Source organism: Macrosteles quadrilineatus, unplaced genomic scaffold, assembly GCF_028750875.1.
Source record: "Macrosteles quadrilineatus isolate MER2022 unplaced genomic scaffold, UCM_ALF_1.0 Scaffold_2__2_contigs__length_208266976, whole genome shotgun sequence".
Lineage (NCBI taxonomy): Eukaryota > Metazoa > Arthropoda > Insecta > Hemiptera > Cicadellidae > Macrosteles > Macrosteles quadrilineatus.
In genome coordinates, this window is record NW_026542595.1 from 9,744,928 (window position 1) to 9,767,392 (window position 22,465).

Sequence of the window (22,465 nt, forward strand, 5' to 3'; positions counted from 1 at the left end):
CTCTTAACACTGACTTATTATACAGAAATAACTTGAAGAATATTGATTTATTTAAAGACCCAATAAGTAAATTCAAATGGTTCAAAGTTGAGGTTTTTTCAAGTGATCTAAAAAATATAAAATGTAAATAAAAATACTACAAATAAGACTATTCAGGCTATCATGTCTGTCCACATCCTCACATAAACTGACCTACTTTGTATGGTCACCATTTCATTGAAAAATATTAAAAGTAATAAAGTATTTGAATTTGTTGGTTCCAAACCATCTGTTTTTAGATGTTGCTTGGACCAATACTGTTTTTGTCTAAAAAATATAATTTATTGAATATCAAATTATTAAAGAAATTGACAGGAAAGCAGGCTTACATTTAAATAAGTCCATAGAGACACATAAAATATACAACAAAAAAATGAATTTATATGAATTGATTTGATACAATTGATATGAATAACCACTATCATTCATATCAAACCCACCAATAACCTACAATACTTACATTTTGACAGTTTCCATCCAGCCAAAACCAAAAGATCTATACCGTATATCCAAGGCATCCGAGCCAAACGTATTCCTCACCAGAAGAGGAACTCTCCAATTTCAATTCAAAAATTTCCAACACATTCGTTGAAAGAGGCTATCCCAAAAACCTTGTAAAAAACCAAATCTGATTAGCCCAATCAAACAACCCTAAAAAAAGAAACAGAAACCACCCCAAAAATGAAACCTAAAAACTGAACACCACCATGGTCTACAATCCCTCAACTGCATTCTAAAAGATGTATTCAAAATTCTCCAAGCTTCCCCACAAACAAAGGATTTCCTGAAAACACCCCCAACCACCACATTTCGCCAACTACCTAACATCACAAAGATTCTTGTTCATCCTAAGATACCGGATCCAATGACAGCAACCAGAAACAAACCCTCAAACGGCTCTTTCCCATCTAATACTTCCAGATGTAAAACGTGTCCCATCAAACTCCCCACCACAAGTTTTTCCAGCAACGCCACAAATGAAGTTTTCAAGATTCAAGGACACGACACCTGCAGCACAAGCAATGTAATGTATCAGCTTCAATGTAATAACTGCCCAGCTCAGTATATAGGCCTAACAAAGAACCAGTTCCGTACCAGAATGAACGGTCATCGTCAAGATGTAAAAAAAAAACAATTATAAAGACGAACCAGTAGTCAACCATGTCTCATCACACTCTAAATCTGATTTCAATTGCTGTTTTTCTTCAAAAATAATAAAACAGCTGCCTCCAAACTGCAACCACTCAGAACTGAGAAGATGGGAATTAAGCTACCAATGGTTCACCCACTCTAAAAACCCACCAAACCTTAATATAAGATAATCACCATTCCTCACCTTTCATAGCAGGCTAGTGTAAATATAGAACAGTATAAACAAAGTGGATTATTCATAATGAGTGAACAATATTAAACATATGCAACAGTATAAACAATGTTTAGTCTCTTGAGCTGTGTTAGCAAATGGCAACCCTGACAAGGTGAAATAGATTCAAATTGCAACTGCCATTGCCATTTCTCCAGTGGTTGAAAATTTCTACTTTTGTTTTGTATAATTTATGTGTCTCTAAGGACTTATTTAAAGGTAAGCCTGCTTTCCTGCTAATTTCTTTAATGATTCATGGCAAATACCCTACATTTTTATCAGATAACCTTGAATATAAAATTAGATAATTTCTCTTAGGCCTACAATAATTCTAATGGTTGAAAATACAGAGTATTAATTTACATTGTTCAACATTCTGACTAGAGGCATATTGGTAAATTAAAATATAAATATGTCAATCTAAGAAAATTTAAAAGGATTATTGTTCACGTCATAAAATTAAATAAAAGAAAATCACGCAATTGTTGGTCCTAAAACCAATTAATCCTAGTAGTATATCCTTAGTAAAGAGAAAAGTAAAGAATGTGAAGTAGGTAAAGGGTAACATTGAAATTGGAATGTTTACTCGAGGTATACAGTTGAATATATAAATATTTAGCTAAAATTTGATTAAATGCTCACTTTCAAAAATACTTATCAAAAGAATTTTAGAAAATGTTTTATTTGTCTACACTGTTTTGGTCGATAAAAAATTTAAATAGATTTGTTTCATAGCAAATATGTCCTAAAAATATATTTATTGAATTGAAACAACCAACATTCACAGAAAGTCAAATCACCCTTCAGTTTGTCATGATTCATAGATAATCAACAGCCTTAACTTTTAGATAAAAAAAAAAAATATATTACATGATAAATTATTATTCATTCACATCTATTTCTCACGGCAGTTTGTGAAAAATTGTTGAGACTGTTGCCATAAAGCATATTATTTCAATATTGCATTGAAAGGTTCTGCAAACAAAATTATGAACATAAAAGCGACGTTATACAACATAATCTATGGTTACACCCATGTTCCACAACATAAAAACTGTTGGTCGTAATTTTGACAAACTGAAAGCTGAAACTATAAATGACAGTAATTTATAATCTAAATCTAAGCTAATGTGTATAAATATATATATGATACATTGTGTTTACTTTTGTTATAAATGCTGAGTCAAAATAATTCCAATACTGTATTTCATGAATAACTAGAGATTACTTCTACATCACTCAAAGCTTCCAGATTTACTACTATTAATCACATTGTGGAAATAGAGAGTATAAGTGCTTTTAAATACTGACAACATACCATGCAGTTTGTGCACTCCATACAATTCCTAAACTAGTTTTAAAGCTACTTCTCAATTCTTTCAGGAATACAATGATAAATTAATCCAAGTATTAAATCCTATTAAAATTAGTAAAACAACAATTTTACTAATGAATAACGTAAAATAAATGTACATACTTTATGAACTACAATAAAATTATCCATTTCTTTTTTACGGATAAACACGTGTTCTAAATATATGAATTTTTAAATTTGATGTTTAATGTTTTATATTGGGTTAAAAAAATCAAGTACCCTAAAGTTAAAGAAAATCTTCTCTGTTTAAAAGTACTACAGTAAAAATAAAATTGCTTATGTTCCAAATGCAGTATATTTTTCTTAGTTAGCAAAAAGAGGGAAATATCTGAAGAGGAAAATATATCTGTACCTCCTCAGTTAACAATCAACTTCAGACGTTGACAGTGGCCATGACACTGACTGACCTCAACAAAAAAACAGAGCTGCAGCATGGATAAAACACACTCCCTTAGTAGATTTCTCATCCATATGGAACAGCTGAAGACAATTTTATTGTTAGCGCTGTACAGCGTACTGTAGAGGTCGTGTTTTGTTTACAATTTGTTTCTTGTCATTTAAAACCTCGTTTAGCCAAATAATACGATCTAATCATAAACAATAACTCTTCCCCTAGTGATATAACCAAACAGTAAAGCACAAATCAAGAAGTTAACCCTAAAATAATAGAAAAAAATGTTGTCCACACTAGCGCCCAGTGTCATCATACATGAACTAGACACAAAAAACTAGCTTCAAAGTTTACAATAGGATGAGATGTCTACTTGTGTTGGTTAGTGTATGGATGCAGCCAGTAAAGGACATCAAACATATGAAATCCCTCAACTCCCTGGTTACTTAACATCGTCATAAACAAATCATATACTCTGCTCATAGGGTGTTCATAGGTAACATTACATATTCAAAATAACTTTACTTATTTCGATATCACTCTTACAGAATTCTGTAAGCAATATTGTACTTGTTTTTGTTTTTAGAGTACCTATCGTGTATAATGAAAAGATATACAGACTAAGTTTTACTGGCAAAAAAATTGAGGTTTAAAAAACTCACCAAGGTCAAGATTAGAAATGTCATATAATAAAGTTATCTGAGACTAATGGTTTTAGTCAAAAACTGTATCTTTATTTATTCCTTTCTCTAATATTATACCGTACAGGTATAAAAGCTTTTTATCAAACCTTATGAATCTGTTATAACTTTACTTTACTCTGTTTGACTACATAATACTGTATTAAATTATCACTAGGGATTTGAGGGCCAGACTTTTTTTATTTGGATCTGTTAAAAAATAATGGATCTCTGGTATTGGGCCAAAATTGGGTCAGTTCAAAATCAGATTGATTTGAAAGTATTGATTTATGAAAATATGAAATAATAAACGAATACTTAATTGCAGTAATGGCAAAATCAAGGACAACATCTGCAGCATTGGTGAAATCATCAACGTCTTCCACAGGCATGGCAAAAACTACCTCTTCAGCGGTTTTGGCAAAATCGTGAACATAAACCATATACAGTACATTACCACGATTTTACCAAAATTGACAAAATTGGAATGCACATCTTTGCAGATCTCAGGGATTGCAAAAGTAAAAGCTCAGCTCGACCCGACCTGAGTTTGGCCAAAAAATTATTTCCAGTTCATTACCGAAAATTAAACTTAACTTGGTTAAAATGTGCCATTTAAAAATGTAGTAAAGTTTACACCAATTTTGGACCCACTTACTGCTCAAACCAGCAGTGGTTGTTGGAAGTAACAGTGGGAAGTTTGTTCAGCATGTAAAGGTTAGCAGCACCCTCTTTTGGAGGTCGAGTCAAATCATATTGGGAGGTAGGTGTCTAGTTTCTGCTGACAGCCATGGCTGCCCCCCAGGCTGCGTCACCTCCGGGGACAAACACTACAGGCAGTTGGTAGCACTGCCGCACCTCACTCTGCAGCACTGGGTTGCGAGTGAGTGCCGAACCTATCCCCAGGATTCTGGAGATGTTGGCCTTGAGCAGCATTTCACGTGGCATCATACTGTGTTGATAAAAATGCAAAATAGGTGTTTTCAACATTGTGTCTTGGAAGCAATAAAGTGTCTTTATTTATGTAAAAATCTTGCAGTATTTCTCAAATTGATACATCAAATTACATCTTAATTTACTTTTGATTTGCAATGTTAACTCCAGGGGGGAATAAGATTGTATTTACAAAACAGGCTAGGCCTACTCCTACAACACGCCAAACTAAAATTTCTTCCCAGGAGTGCTCAGAAGGAGCTGATAAAATCCAGGTGTGATACAAAAACTATTCCATGGTTTTAACTAATTAATTATTTTATTTTGTATGTTTTTAAGACAGTTTCAGTTTTGATTTAACTAAAAGGCCCAGAGCTCTGGGAGCTGTATCGTGCTCACATTCGTTAAGAGTGTTTTGAGAATCTTGCCAACTTTTAGGATAACTCTGTGTTGTCCTCCTGATCATCCAACACCAAAATAAAACATTACAGGTCAATCTCATTAAAGTTTAAATCTCACTTGCAAGGATATAAACTCAACATTTTTTATTTGACCCTAAATATCTGAGTTTGTATCATATCTTTCTCTTGAAGTAAGTGCAGAGGCAAACAGAATTCATAGGTATGTATTACGGAATAGTTCATGAACAAAACATAGATTGTGCGACTGTGGAATTCATAATGATAAACTACAATAAAGGAACAAATGAGCAGTATAATAAATTCAAAACTGACCCCTTACGGATCTCTACAAAGGAAATAATTAGTACTTGTTTACTCCAAAAAGTGGGCAAACTGGGGGTTATAATTTCAAAATCACAACACATATAAATAATTAACTACCACTTAGTTTACTATGTCTACATTGAGCCTACCTGTGTAGGTTCTCTATGATTCCCCGACAGATGGCTTTGAAGACCTGACCCAGTCCCAGGTTGCCGGGGTCTATGTTGGTGATGGAAGCATTCTGTTGTGGTGAGTGTCTCTCGCCTAGCAGGGTGGGGATGACACACAGGGTAGACTCAGAAGAGTCCTGGGACCCCAATTCTAGCACCTTGCTCCACACACTACCTGTCAACATACCAATGTTGGTGATGGAAGCATTCTGTTGTGGTGAGTGTCTCTCGCCTAGCAGGGTGGGGATGACACACAGGGTAGACTCAGAAGAGTCCTGGGACCCCAATTCTAGCACCTTGCTCCACACACTACCTGTCAACATACCAATGTTGGTGATGGAAGCATTCTGTTGTGGTGAGTGTCTCTCGCCTAGCAGGGTGGGGATGACACACAGGGTAGACTCAGAAGAGTCCTGGGACCCCAATTCTAGCACCTTGCTCCACACACTACCTGTCAACATACCAATGTTGTGATGGAAGCATTCTGTTGTGGTGAGTGTCTCTCGCCTAGCAGGGTGGGGATGACACACAGGGTAGACTCAGAAGAGTCCTGGGACCCCAATTCTAGCACCTTGCTCCACACACTACCTGTCAACATACCAATGTTGTGATGGAAGCATTCTGTTGTGGTGAGTGTCTCTCGCCTAGCAGCGTGGGGATGACACACAGGGTAGACTCAGAAGAGTCCTGGGACCCCAATTCTAGCACCTTGCTCCACACACTACCTGCCAACATACCAATGTTGTGATGGAAGCATTCTGTTGTGGTGAGTGTCTCTCACCCAGCAGGGTGGGTTGCAAAATGTAAATGCTGACAAAAATCCCCTGACAAAAAAATTAAAAACTTATCAGCAGACCAACTTTTTCATGTCCCAAATTTTATACAACCTTGTTTTGCTATATATTTATATTTTTTTTTTTAATGGGTTAAAATTTCAATTTACATAATTCGAAAACAATATTACTGAGGTGATATAGTGTTATTTAATACCTCAAAATTTCAGAATTTTATCTCAACTATAAGTGGCTGTTTTGACGGTGTTAATGAATCACGGTGAATTAAAAATATTGTGGTCGCCGCACGCAGTGGAGTTGTCAATTGCATCTCTGCTTAACACAGAAGGTGGCTTCAGCACATGTGTCCTCTATGTTTAAAGGATAGGGATTGCCACTCTAGTATAGCACAAATGCCTTTGCCTAGCCTAGATCCAGAGAACTCCGCTAGGGGCAGCAGTGACCGGGACGATTTTACTGGGCGTCACCCGTCACCCCTGGGCAGTGGTGGAGGTGGCACCGATGGTCGCGTATGCATTCTTGAAACTTCATTGGGTGTAGATCAGCCAACCGAAAAACAGTTGGATTGAGTTGTGGGAGAAGATTGGTGGGGGTTCTATTGTTCGGCTGTCAAGGATTTTGTTTGCAAAATCGTGCAACAACGCCGAAAGAAAGATTCAAACGTCCAATAGAGCCGAAACAATTTAAAGCGTTGGGATTCGGTACTGTTGGATTTATTTTTATTTCGGAGCTAATGGAATGATTCTAAATTCGGTACTCTTACACATTTTTAGTTTTCGTTCGATGGTGTTGGATTTTAAAATAAATATTTCGGCTCTGTTACACAAACATCTCTTTCGGCGCTATTGGAATTTAAAATCCAACAGTGTCGAACGTGAAATTTGGCAAATTTGGACTAAAAACATGATTCGGCACTATTGGATTCGGTGCTATGGCACCTTCTCGAGATCCAACACCAAACTTTACCAATTGAAATTGAAGATTTGCAAGAAAAAGTGAGATTAATGTCACAAAAAATTGAACACCTAGAAAATGAAAACAAATACCCCCGCCGCAGCAAACCTGCAGACTAAGCGAATTTTCATTTGCCTGATTGGATTTACACTAAAATGTCTCCTTAAAAATATCACATTTATTCCCTATTTAAATAGAATCAGTTTAACACATACTTAGGTTTGCTGCAACAGGGAGGGTAAAAGTGTTTTTTTATGTAAAATGTTAATAGTTAGTAAGAAATAAAAACATTTTCCAAATTTGGGCAAAATATGTTAATAAACAAGCAAACTATAACAGTTTACTTATTCTCCATAAGAATAACATAAGAATTTTAAATTTACAATTTTTTGGAATTTTCTCCGTAACCATTAGGCGCATTATAACGCTTCAATATACTAAATTATTTGTTTTTTTAAGCTCTACAAAATTGTTTGGAAAGAAATTGCAAAATTTTATGTTTTTTGGGTCAAAAATGGGAAAAACCCATTTTTACCCCATATAAGCCCCCATAAACCCCCGTTCCCATGGTCCGACCATGCTGGTTCGCGAACTCGTTTGAATAAATGTAGGTTTACACGTTTGTACCAAATTTCATCAAAATCGGATCATTTTTGCTCGAGTTATTGCGCTAACGGACACATAAATATATATATATATATATAAATATATATATATATATGAATTTGAACGGATGGTGTTTTTGGCCTCTAGGGACCTCAAAACGAAAAAAAAATCGGTCCCGGGTCCAAGTCTTACCATGAGTACTACGGTAATAGCTTATTCCCTATATGGGAAATTCGCTAAAAACTAAAACAAGAAATGAAATCTTTAGTTTGTAAAACAGTTTTAGAAAATCTTCTTTTTTGTACGAAGAAATTAAAGAACTAAATGCTCAGTGTAAACATACAGATGAGAAATTAACTGCTGTGTTGTCCAAAATCTTCACACCAGGAAATAAAAAATTTTATTAAATCCGAAAAAACGGGTCCGTTGGTCAAACGAGGACATTGCTTGCGCCACCAGCCTCAGATCGATAAGTGCAATAGCTTACCGCTACATGCGAAGCAAATGAAATTACCCTCTTCCTGCTTTGAGCACTCTCAGAAAATGGGCCTCCAAATTTGAATGTTCGCCAGGAATAATGAAACATGTGTTACTGGTCATTGAACACTATGCAAAGACAATGACCGAATTTCAAAAACTCACATGTCTTTCATTTGACAAAATGAGTGTGAGTGGTTGGATGGGTTTCGATAAAATAAATGAACAGATTGTTGGTCCTCATGAACAAGTGCAAGTCGCATTTATCAGAGGACTAACTGGAAAGTGGAAGCAACCTGTTTACTACGAGTATGACAAACCAATGACGCTTGGAACTCTAAATGAGATAATCACTTCAGTTGAAAAAACTGGATAGAAAATTGTATCAGTAACGTGCGACTTGGGCGGTGAAAACCGATCAGTTTGGAATTCATTAGGTATAACTACAAATAACACTTATTTTCCAAATCCTTTCGACAAATCAAGAAACATTTACGTTTTTGGTGACGCTCCACACCTCTTGAAACTGGCTAGAAATCACTTTTTGAACAAAGGGTTCATTACTGTTGATGGAACTCACATAACCTCTAAGTGTCTTGAAGAAATTACGGAGCTTCAAGATTCCGACTTAAAAGTTGCTTTCAAGCTGAAAAGTGACCACATACATGTCAAAAATAAACATAACGTCAAACTGGCTGCTCAACTAATGTCAAACTGTACCTCTAAGGCTGTGGAATTCTTAGTCAAAAAAGGTCTATTAACGGATCCTAACTGGAAGTTCACTTCTGAAATGATTGGGTTATTTAATGATTGGTTTGATGTACTTAATTCCCAAATACCAAATCACAAGATTCCTGAGAAATGTGCATTTGGTGTTCAGATCGAGAAACAGACTAACATATTGGATAATATGTCTCAGTTCATTTCAACCATATTAGTATTTGGAAAGAAATCCTTTTCGCTTACTGCCATTCCAAAAAGGAATTCTAATCACGAATAAATCACTCAAAGATATGTTTGATGATCTACAGAAAAGATATAAAACTAACTTTATAATTACATCAAAACTGAACCAAGATGTCTTGGAAAACTTCTTCTCCTACATAAGAAGTATGGGTAGGGCGTATGACCACCCAGATCCAATGCAGTTCCCGTATAGATTACGATGGTATATTCTAGGCAAACATTCCTCTACAGCCTTTGCTGTGAAAGGAAATGTCCAACCGGGTGATGAAACGTGTTTGGTTTCAAGTTTCAACCTTTGAAACATATGTACCTACAGCTGCGAAGGAATTGAAATGGAGTTCTGCCAAAGCGCATTCATAATACCTCCAGAGTCAAAACCAGCAGACATCATAGGGGACGAAGGACTGCGATATGTGGCTGGTTATGTCGCATTTAAGTTGAAGAAAAAATATCCCCACCTGGGAACACCCTCAAGCCACATATTGAGCGTTGATCCAGAAACATCTCAGCAGTGGATCGAGACTGTTTCCAAAGGGGGTTTAAGCGTCCCTTCAGACGATTTCTTAGGCTTTGCCAGACATATTGAAAATGCATTCAATGAAATTCATGGTGAATGTGTTTGCAAAGAGCGTGGTATAAAAAACAAAGTGTTTGATAAAGTGAGTAAAACCAAAGAATTGTACCCAAATATCCCCGATAAAGCGGCGTTACGACTGATACAAGTTAGAACTTATATTCGAATAAAGCACCTCAACACAAACTCTAATGCTGCATTTGAGGAAGGAAGGAAAAAAATGACAAATAAAAGAAGAAATAAAGAAGTTAAAAAAGTAGACGAGCCTGTAAGAAAACAAAAAGTTTAAATGAGTGTTTAAAAGTTTGTTTGATATTTATACCAATGTTTGCAATTTTCAATGTTAAATATTTAAAAAGTCATAGAGTTAGAAATTTAACAATCATAACTAATTAGTAACTGTATTGAACACTGTCTTTATTGTAGGCCTACAACTATCACATACTGTACAGTACTGCAATGTCTTGTTTGTGTTTTTTATGCCATGACTTAGGGTATTTTGTCTTATGTATTGTATCCTAGTTCAATTATAACAATAAACCTAATTTTTAATTAAACCTTTAACAACTAAAATGAATTCTATTTTAATGATAAGTTTATAATTTATACTTTTATAACCACAATATATTGAATTCGATACTTTTAACAGTCACTTTTACAATAAAATGAAAGTTTAACGTTGTTCAGTTCAGTTTTGGAAAAGGGTTTGTCGATCATTACATTTTAAGTTGTTATCCGATTTCTTAAAACGCGGTTACGAATTTTAAAGGTGTTACGAAATTGTCCTCAGTAAAATGTTCCGAACAGACCCGTGCGTTTTTCACATTAATGCCAACCCGATCAAACGATCGTAACCACTGTCGTTTTAGATAATCATTTTCTGGAAATCTATAATATTTTATTTGAGAGTCTTTAGTTTTGCGATAGTAATTTTTACAACCGGCAACTGCACAAAACGCCATTCCACTATTTTGAAAACATTACAAAAACAATAACAATCAAATCAAAACAAACACATACCAAAATGACAGTTACAATCAGGTGATCTTTTGTTTGCAATCTGAGTGACGTCAGAATTTACGGGAATAGCACACCTATGTTTTTTCCTTCCACAATAAGAGTTTAACATTTGAGGAATTTGTAACACATGACATATACTTAGACAACTCACTCTGAGGCATGTTGAAGCCCAGGTCTAATGTCCACTGCTGCAGCATCTGTATGAAGGTAGCCAGAGCGTTACCTCCGTTGAGAGCAGTTGCCACAGCCAGGTACTTGCCATCAAAGTATGGGAAATATTCTACCGGACTGGAGGCTGGAACACGCGGCGTCAGTTAGGAACCATCAATAAAATGCCAGAAACATGCCATCAAAGTAGGTAATACTAAAATAAATAAAGAATTTCATAGGAAAACTGGCCAAATATCAGACTGATATTGCTTTACCTGAGCTGAAAACCTTTTTCCTACCTTAGAGAAATATAACTAATTTGGTGGTCTCCCTGAATGGAGCGCCGAATTCATCCAATTAAAGAACACTGTTAGCTTTAAAATGATTCTGATGACAATATTTTAATACTTTTTCAATGAATAACATGAAAGAAAAAAATAAGGATGAAATTTGGGACAAACTTGTGTGTTACCCTAAACTGTTCTTTGTCCAAACAAAAATATTCTCTTAAAGACGAGTCTAGCAGTTCAGGTGTCAAAACATACTCTCTATGAAGCAAGCCTTTTTATCATGATTGCATTAATGACTTTCATACATTGTTTGGATAGCAAAAATAAGTTATTGCATTTATTGATTAGTTATTGAAGAGACCGAATTAGATTCTGGGGCAATGAATTCTTCACCAACTTCACGCAACATTGTGCAAACCAATTATAGAAAACCTCTGTCTCTTGTCACTTCACCAAGTCCTAGCTTCCGCCTGCTCCTCGCTTCACTTCAATCTGTGGCAATCTTACAAGTTTACTCACATAGGATACAGCTGTGTTTCAAATTGAACTGTTAGCAACAGTTATTGGTTTTTTAGTATTCTTTTGTTCAGATCTGAAATAGGATTAAACTACGACCTCAATTCTCGCCTGCTAATTAAAAAGTTAATTTAATTATACTTACCATCGACTTGATCCGTTTGGAAATTAGCAGCAACAAATCCCAGCTGTGCGGATGTAGAAATGTTCAAAACAGCATCATCCAAATTCCGAAGTGTTGCTAAAACTGAACACTGCAGATCTCCTAGAGCTGCAGCTAGAGCCAAGTATTTGATCATAATCTAAACTAATAGGTACTTATAATTTGGATGTTATAAATACGTTTGGTATGCAAACCATACAAGCAATGTGTCTGTACCCAAATACATCATAATTATTGGTATATTGTATGGTACACAAATTAGGAATATTTTAGTTGACAGCTATTTAGGCTACAGTACAGGGTCCATAGGAAGTGTTTCCGGGAATTTAGAAAGTCTTCAATTAGATAATATTGTTAAAATATCTTTAAGATTAGTGTTTTATCCTATATTTCTGTAATATTCTTTTTACAACAAAAGCAATCTAAGGTTTGAACACCCTGTAGGATATATCCTAAAGACATAGATTTATAGTTGTCTTATCAAGTTTTTAAATCTTGTAGGTTCATATTGAAAAGAATTCCACACTTACAGAGGGTTTACTTTGATGGGTTTTCCCTCACTTAACACATTCACTGCTGACAGCTCTGATCAGAGTCTTGCTAGTGCCATCAACTAGTGCCGCTAGCGGACAGTTCCAAATAGAGTCCCCTTTGTGCACCCTTTAGTGTGAGCCTAGCTTTTGCTGCGTTTTAGCCTTTTTGAGGCTTTTCAGCAGTGAACATTATTTTTATTTACAGTTGTCTGCACTAACCTTTCAGGATGGTACATTAAAAGTTATTTGTTGTTTCTATTGGAAACATAATGACTAATTTCCTTTTCATATCCATAAAAATCAGTGATTTACTTAATAGTTTTGTATAAAAATCCTGATTACTTTTTCCTCCCATACATAGTATGTGGAGAATGTATTGTTTTGTAATTTTCGAGTTTGACTACTTTGAGTTTTGGGGTGATATATTTGTTTTGGGTGCCCTGAGGCCCAAAGGTAGGGTTTTAGGTGATGTCTGGTTAAGTGTGTGAGTGTCTGCGTATAGCGCTACAGACTACATCTGTGGTATGATTTTGATCAAATTTTGTATGTGGGCAGTGGCGGCGATAGCGGGCCCACGAGCTAGGGGGGCTTTTAAGCATTGACCGGGATTTTTCGGGAAATTTTACCGGGACAGGGGCCTGCGATTGTGCGACAGGCTGAGGGCTCCTATCGTAACAATATTTATATGAGAATTACCATACTTTTTTATGACAAAAATTTGTTAAACCCAGTAAGAGCACTAGGACAAGTAGTTTACAACAGCTAAACTGACACTATTAGTACAGTCTTACCTTGATATAACGAACCTCGATATAACGAATTCCTTGATATAACAAATTTTTTTTAATCCCCTAGAACTCTCCATAAGACACAATGTATATTTTACCTCTACATAACAAACAAACCATAACAACCACCTTGATTTAACGAATTTTTCGTGATTTCGGCTAAAATAAGACACCTCAATATAACGAATTTATCATTGTCAGAACCTCTACATAGCGAATTTAACCTCTGCATAACGAATTGTCTACGTCTTTCCCTTGATATGGTTTATGACTACACAATACAGTGTTTGGCTAGGTTTTAGGAGGGTTAGAACAAGCTGTGATTTTAAACTTACAATTTTTAACCTGTACCAAGGTCAATGCCATTGTCATGATTGTGCAATATTCAAGATCCCTCCCCTTTATTATGCCGGATAATTTAGGTTCTACTGTACAATGTAAACACTGTACTGTAAAGTATTGTAGCCTATGCTACTTTAATTGTACTGTATTTTAATGAGGTCAAATCCCGACCTATATTGACACTATATCAAACCTGACTATATCAAACCACTATAAGCTAATTCTGAACCTCGACTTAGCGGAAATTCCTGCAAACCTAACCTCTATATAACGAACCTCGTTTTAACGAAATCCTTGATATAACGAATATTCAGTTCGGTCCCTTCAGATTCGTTATACTGAGGTTGGACTGTATTACTAGACCAATCGATATAAATCCTCTACCAACTCAAGTAAAACAATTTTCATCAGTCATGCAGGTGTCATTAACTGTCCTCGTGGACTTTGTAAAAGCGCCATAATTGGGCCGTATTTAGAACCAATGTGGCCCCCTGCCTAGGAGATCCTCCTAGGCCCCGGCGGGTCACACCAGAGCCCTCTATGCTGATTCAAATAAATGAACTTGACATTTTTTTTCGACCAAATCGGCGAATTAACCTAGGTGGCTAGGGAACTAGCTAATAAATCATTTCATTCTTTCATTGACGCTAATGGAGGATTTTCATTTAATTCTTTACTATGAGGAGGCTGCACTTTAGATTTGTTTACTTCGAGTAAGGTAAAAATTTTTACTTAACTATAGGCCTCGAACCCAATCAGGTCGGTTCAAAATCGGTTTGCTTTGGAAACAGTTGATTTTTATATAATGGCAATTTTCGAGCCGGGCAGAGCCTGGCCTACAAGCTTGAGAGATCAAGCACAATGTCAGAAAATCAAGCTCATCTAGCCGATTTTCTCAGTACACAATACAAAAATGCCCAATTAAAAGTAAAAGCTTTTATGTCCGCGAAGATCACACTCACTAAATTGAAAGATTAGGCCTACGCTTTTTCTGCGATCGCGGATATCGACCAGAACTTTTCCCCGCGATTACAGAAGACGATATTGACGTTTCTTTTTCCGCGAGAGATATATCCAGGATTTTGCCGCGATTGCAGAAAAAATTATTTCCCTCTCACCACGGGTTGCGTAAAATACCAGGAATTGGGCCGTGAATGCGGGAGACGATGATGTTGTGATTTGATGATGTCCTAGGTTAATTGCAATCACGGTTGGTTGATGATAATGTTTTCATGACTACTGAAATTATTCACGATTTTGCTGCGATCATGGAAGACGATGATGACACCTCGGTGCCTTGGGAGATGCTGTGGCAAGCTAAAGTGCAATTGCTTTAATACTTTTCGATGAAATGGCAACCATACAAAGTCGGTATATTAAGCCAAGTATGAATGTTTAGGCGATAATACATGTGATAATGTTTTAAAGAATATTGGGAGAAGGGGGCCTGGCGAACAAACTTGCTGGGGGGCCCGCGGGATCTTATTGCCGCCTTTGTATGTGGGTACTAATCCGTAGTATTTCCAGGCATTATAAAATTTTTTTTGAGAATTTGTTTTTTATTTTTTCATGATGGGTTAGCCTCTGGATCGAAAATTGCAATATAAAATGGTTTAGGTTACCTTTTGCGTCGAACGATCCTTGTGTAGTAAGTGATAACTACAGCTGTTTCATGCCGCTGGGGCACATCATCAGGTTGTAGAGCGTCAAGATAAAATAGCTGTCATCCGTGGATGATTTGGTCAAAATAAATATTACACAGAAAACATAAATAAGAAAACATTTAAATACACGAATTTAACAAACTTGGCCAAGTGACAAACTGACAAACACGCGAGACAGGCGCCGGTGAATGTTGCGTCATGACTGCGGGCGTGGTCCAAGCATCAGCTGTTACCCCCTCCCCCCTACACCTTAATCAGGACCTGTTTTGTTTTGGTCTATTGGTTTTGGCAGTATTGTAAATAATGTTTGATCTGAATGAAGTTTGTTCGTTTAATAGATGGTCAGGGTGTTCTTTGGATACCTTGTAAATTTCGAATTCCTCTATTGTGTCCATATATCTGCCTTTATTGCATAAATGCATAATTTCCAAATTACTATGTATATCTGTGTAGTTGTGGTTTGAGTCAATAATGTGGTTGGCAAATGCTGATTTCGAGTTCTTTTTGGGTAGATGTTCTTTAAATCTAGTAGCGAACGAGCGAGCAGTTTGGCCGATGTAGAAACTCGGGCAATCGTTGCATTTGAGTTAGTAAATGCCGGTGTTATTATAGTTTTTTATGGTAATTTTTCCATACCCTATAAAATAAGAGAAAAAAATTGAATACGGTATTCTCAAAGATGGCTCAAATGATTTTGATTCAAATTTAGTAAGTTAAAGTCCTTTTAACACTAAACAAAACAGAACAACACCCTTTATTGTAAAAATTGAGGTTCAAAATTTATAATAACTTATGTGATTTTCTCATAAAATAACAAAAAATGGATTTTCAAAACCATATTTATGGTTTTTAAAATTCTATACAGTTTTGTATAACAGGTTGTATGATAATTTTGTAAAGTGAAGTTCCAGGTTTTTTCCTGGATTTTCCAAGTTTTTTTCAAGTTACTGCGTGAATGTTTCCCATATGAACATTATATTAATTCCTGCGTAAATGTTTAGTTCCAATTAAACTATAACTAATTTAAGACTTACAGCTAAGGTATGCATCAATATACATCACATTTGTATGTTTATAATCTTTCCAAATATCAGTGAGCTAGTGTTGATCACAGCAAAATCATGAAAATCTTCTGCGGCCGTAAAGACATCATTATTGTCATCTTTCGCAGTCACGGAAATGTCATCTTCGTCATCCACGATCCCAGCAAAATCATGAACATCTTTCGCGGCAGTGTACACATTATCTTCATCATCGTCTTTCACGGTCACGGAAACATCATCATCGTCATCCGGGCTCTTGGCAAACCCACTAAACACTTACGTGGCCATGTAGACATCATCGTTGTCTTTTGCGGTCACGGAAACATCGTTGTCGTCGTCCAATATCGCAGCAAAAACATGAACATCTTCCGCTGCCGTGTAGACGTCATCATTAATTCCAGTGTGAAAACGTGATCCTCGACTTCCATGATTGTGGTAAAATCATGAATATTTCTCGCAGCAGTGTAGACGTCATCATCAACATGTATGGAATGTTTTGTGCAAATAAAGTATGTCTATGTCTATGTCTAAGACTGAACGTTCATAGATTTATTGACATAGGCCACTACGTGTAACAAATTGTTTACGTACCGATGGGTGTTCCAACAGGGATTCCATGCCACTGATCTGCCAATGTTCCAGCCACATCTCCACTTGGTATAACCTTGAAGTAAAAAATAAAGTTAAACTAAAACAGAATGCCTTGCTGGCCTCACATTTTCAAGTTTTTTGAACATCTTTTTTTAATGGAAAAACAAGCAACGCTCATTTACGTACAAGCACTTATAATGCAGCTTCAATCTAAAATGCTTGCACACACAAGCTAAAAGACTTAAACCATTAAGGTAGCTAAGATACCTACATAGTCCACCAAAGATTTCAACCATAAATCATTTCTATAAATTATTGGATTAAAACTAAATTATGTTCTGCAGGTCACAACTTGTAGATTGAATCCAAAGTTGACAATTTTTTCAATGGGTAACAAAAGGTAGGTTGTTACCTTAAACTATAATGAAAACAGCGCTTAACTCCGTTTTCAGTTTATTAAAAAGAAATTTTATTTTAAGTTAATTTCTTGTTTGATTTGTTATGGCTAAAGTTAATGTAAAGGATAAAAGAAGGATGAAGTAAAAGGAATTCTTTGGCATATCCTTAAGTGTACATAGGATCTTTACCACTAGGTTTCTAAATAAAAGTAGTTTACATAGCTAGCAAAGCAATCTATAGTTCTCGCCACCTTAGGTTGAGGAAGCCCAAACTGATTTGCAGGGCCATTATCTGTTGGTTCCGCACGACCCTTTTACAATCCCATTAGGCCGGCCGCACACAGATGCACCATTTCACCTGAAGCAAGTGTTGCGAGGCAAAATGTTTTGCTGGTTACGAGCACCCCATCTATTTCAATGGGAGGCTGCACACTGATCAAGCAAACGTTGCAAGGTGCCTCGCAAAGCCTTGAAACATTTGAACAGTTGCTGGACGAATGGGTCCGGTATAGCACGATGTTTGATGTTTCAAGGAGCAAAACTTTCTGCGAATGCGCCAAATCGCTTTTAACCAGTAAAGCTTAGTGGCTCTCAAAATTCAATTGACCTTTTGTTGTTTAAAAATAACTCATCTTTGAAAAATTAATTTTTAAGTTCCATTAAAACTTAAATTATGTTTTTAATTACCGTTGAATTGTTTAATTTTTCTTTCTACCATTTACATAGTCATACAGCCCATGCAAAGTAGTAAAATAATTGAAGAAATAATTAATATATTAATTTACTTGTTTACGTTGGTGACATCGATTTAACAAACATTTCTATTTTTGTCTCATCTTAAGGGACAATGTTTATGGTTTTTGAACTATAAAGAAAATACCAATTAACATAAGTATTTTAAACCGTAAACATTGTCCGTTTTAGATGGGAAAAAAAGAAGTGTTTGTTAAATTGATGTTGCCAAAGTAAACGAGTACGGTAAATTAATACATCAGAATATAATTTTAATTTTACTAAATTTTAATATTGTACTAAGGGCGGTCAAGGAAGTGTCGCTAATAGGATTCTAAAAGGGTCGAGCCGGTAATGGCCCTGCAGGTCAGTTTGGGCTGCCTCAAGTTAAGGTGGTGAGGAGTATAACCCATGATTGGCAATAGAAATCAGCTGATGCTAGTGACGCATAGCGTCATGCGGCTACATGGTGCATCAACCTAGATCGTGCGAGCCTTCCGTTCATCATTCCTCTTGGTCTGTCACTGATACCTTTTTACGATTCGCAAGAAAAAAAAACGTTTTTGCAAGATGCCTGATCTCCATTTGACAACTCGACATTGTCAGCAAGTAATTTAGGAATCATCCCAACTTGCATTAGGTCCACAGATAAGTGTTTAAGTGTAAGAAGCTAATCAAATAAGTGTATTTTAAGTGTAGGAAGCTAATTAAATAAATGTATTTTAAGTGTAGGAAGCTAATTAAAGGTTGGTTACACTCAATCTCAAATCAACATGTGTTTTAGTTCAACCATATTTTCTATAGATTAGATTGGAAGGTTTCCAATATTAGCAATAAATTAATAATTGTAATCAAATCTGGCTTGGCCTGCTTTCTGGTCTGGGTAAAAGATCTCCGTCCTCTGGTCCCTAGCTAGGTTCCCAATTTGGATATCTCAGTCAATTTTGGTAACAATAAACATAGGTTAGGGCTCAGACAGGCTAGGGTCTGATTTCCAGGCTCTGGTACACCATCTTACAAATCAACCACAGAGCCAGAGAGAGCCTGCTCTGTACATGTGGTTTCACAATGTGTGTTGTGATAGCACAATTCAATACATACACCACAATGTACATACTAGCAGTGGAAGCCAGTTGAGCCAAGCGATATTGTTTCATAGTCTTTAATAAAGCAATAAATAAAAACAATGTTCATAGATGTTTTATATATATTGTCAGCCAATAATCATAATAAATATTGATGAATAACTACTAAGTCTTACGCTTTTTCCAGTCCTTACCTCAGGCAACAGACTGGTGGGAAAGCCAGCTCCCTCCAGCAGTTCAGAGTTCCAACTGTGATCTTCTGTGTTGAAGTAGCCCCACGATGCAGCGTTCTGCACGGACATCACAGGGCGCTTCAGATTGGCCAACATAGCAACCATGAAGTCCTGCACTGTCCCCGCACAGTTGAATCTTTCAAGCTTTTCTGGCCTATTCACCAAACAATTTTATTACAGTAGAGACCTAGAGGTTGTCAAATTAACACATGCACTCATGTCTTCATACGTACTGACATCTACAAGGGTGCACTCAAACCTCCCTGTCAGGTCCTTACCTCGTTGTTAGCAGATCTGATAATACTGCAGTTGTTATGATTTGAGGCAATGAAGTAACCGTTTCAATGGGTCGACTTAAACAAGTCTATTCACTAAAACCTGACCACATTGATTCCAGCATTTCTAGAGCCACCGACACTACTACCCCTTCCTTAGGTCATGCTGACAATCAACTCAAGGCAATTTGATACCAAAGCCTATTTTGAGGACTACATGCTTTGGACAATTGGACATCAAGTGAATTTTCAGTACGGTTCCAGGATTAAGATTTTTTTCTTAGTTGATTCTTCGTGGTTCAATCACTGGCAGGGGGTGTTGTGTCTGCCTGTATATAAATTTTTATTTCACATTTGTTATTTATTGATTTAATTTTGGTTTTAATTGTTTATTTGTTTTACAACATAACACAATCATTGTTATCACTTTAATTTGTGAGTTTTCAACTTCACTGTCTACAAGGAGTTAACAGACTTAAGTGAATTGTGGCCATACATTTACATGTTTATAAAAAAAATCTAAGATGGTATGTTACGGATACAATTTAACTTGCAATGTCATCAGACTACCCTGTTATGTGTTGTACAAATGATGAATGGTTAAATTTAGATTTCAAGTGCACACCTTAGTTTATTATAGTTGAAAAGATTCCATTTACCTAGTAGTTTAATACTCACAAAATCTGTTGACTTACCTATTTTTAGCAATCCAGAATAGTGTATTGCATCCATAACCTGAGTAAGCTCTGAGGTGTGAGTCAGGTTTAGGAAGAGAAGACAAAAAATCAGGATCACATCTGAAACAGTTGTAATATTCACTATGTGACTACTTGAAAAAGTGGCTCAGGTAAGCGAATAACTCAAATGATGAATAAAGATGCTTTTTTATGATGTTATGATGTGTTTTTTGTCTATGTGTTTTAAAGATGTTTTTTATGTTGGATGAATGAGATCCTTTCCGATATAGCACATAACATCAATTTGACGTAAAAATTAAGTTAAAGACGTCAAATTGATGTCCTGATCAAATTGTAGACGTCATATTGACGTCAAATTGTGGTCAATTTTTGTATCACATATTTCAATGAAAAAATTTTTTTCCTTTATTTTTAATGATGAAATATTAATACTATAATGTCCATGGTCTGGCTCCTTTTGGACGAGAGGGTCCAACTTCTGTCCCTGAGCCTAGTGTCATCTGGAACTGATACTCACTATCGAGGACATCTCCATCATCAAATTTTTGGTTAGACTAACTATCTGCTAATCTTTAGTACATTTGCAAAAATCAAGTACGAAATTTTCTGTGGGGCAGTTGAATAAAGCAAGAGAACTTTCTTTCCGACAAGAAAAACAAGACTAGCCTCTGTACAATCATTGACTATATGTGAAGATGATGAGGAAGAAGACAATGAAAAAGGATGTTAATACTGTTCTATGAAACAGAGATCAATCTTTATCATAACATGAATTTGTGATGTATTTTCAGTGGCAAGAACTAGAATATTCAATTATAGAACTAATGTTACCTTGTTCTTGCAAGAACAATGGCTCAGTCAACATTAATTCAATAATTAAATATGAATTTATTTTGTATGTTTTAATTGTTTTAGCTTGGATCATCGTAATAAATAGATAACCTTTTTATTTTGTCAAATTGTTATTTACATAACTATTACCAATTTTTACCTTAAATATACTTATATTTGATCTAAAAAATTATCAGAAACCATACAAATCGTGCAAATAAAAAAAATCAAAACTTGGCGACTATTTGTGTAATTCATGATTTTCTCTTTTAATCTTAAAAACGCTGTAACTTTATACCTACATCTTATCTATTTACATATTTGTATATATTATTGAAGTAAATTTAATTCTCTACAACCTTCTTTCCGTCAATATTTCTGAAAAATAAAAAGGAAGGAGAAAAAATAAGATTTTAACAAAAAATGTGAGGTGAAAATCTTTTTTCGAACATTATATTTTTTTTGAGCGCGGATATCTCAGAAACTGTGCGTTTTTCACTAATAATGTATATGATCAAAGTTGTAGCAAATTTAATAAGCTTTAACTTTTACATGGAAAAATTTAATCTACGACACACCGTTTTCAGGTTATAAGCAAAAAACCGCAAACTAGGGCATTTACACCTCCCACCACCAGAGAGCGGCAGGGTGATTTTATTCTCACCTATCTCTATCATATTCATTAGGGGACCCTCCCCGACACATTTTTGAAAAAAATTGGGAATACATAGATTTGTTCCTCTATTTTTCCTAATTTGGACTTATTTGCTTGAACTAAGTCCATGGAAGCCAAAGGCCATCTAGTATTTGCCCGCCATAAGAGCAATGTTAATTTTGTCATTTTCAAACAGCTGCTGAAGAGCTATTTACCACCTTAAAATATTTTATCACATGCTAAAGTGATTATAATTTAAATTAGTATACTGTGAGATTATAAATTTGCTTTGTAGTTTTTTTTTATTGTTTAATGAGTTAGAACGTCTAGGCTCCAAGGACTCTAAAGATCAGTTGAAGAGTTATGAAATAACTTTCTATAGAGTAAAGATCTTGCTTTGATTCTGAAAAA

The 22,465-nt window shown here is 35.6% G+C and overlaps 1 protein-coding gene across 3 annotated transcripts in view; it reads right to left on the minus strand.

Moving 5' to 3' along the window:
* Positions 1–1,196: 1,196 nt before the first annotated feature.
* Positions 1,197–22,465, minus strand: part of LOC128987433 (sedoheptulokinase-like) — a 43,054-nt gene continuing 21,785 nt past the window's right edge. For 2 of the 3 annotated variants that reach the window (XM_054408273.1, XM_054408274.1), the window contains 6 exons: positions 20,566–20,667; positions 19,557–19,749; positions 17,148–17,220; positions 12,169–12,300; positions 11,219–11,362; positions 6,215–6,401 (listed from right to left, as the gene is read on the minus strand). In XM_054408273.1, coding sequence (XP_054264248.1) covers positions 6,268–6,401; positions 11,219–11,362; positions 12,169–12,300; positions 17,148–17,220; positions 19,557–19,749; positions 20,566–20,667 — 778 coding nt within the window. In that variant the 3' untranslated portion in view covers positions 6,215–6,267. Of the gene's footprint in view, positions 4,801–5,655; positions 5,852–6,214; positions 6,402–11,218; positions 11,363–12,168; positions 12,301–17,147; positions 17,221–19,556; positions 19,750–20,565; positions 20,668–22,465 lie in introns of those variants that run through there. The other variant, XM_054408275.1, reaches the window with a different exon arrangement.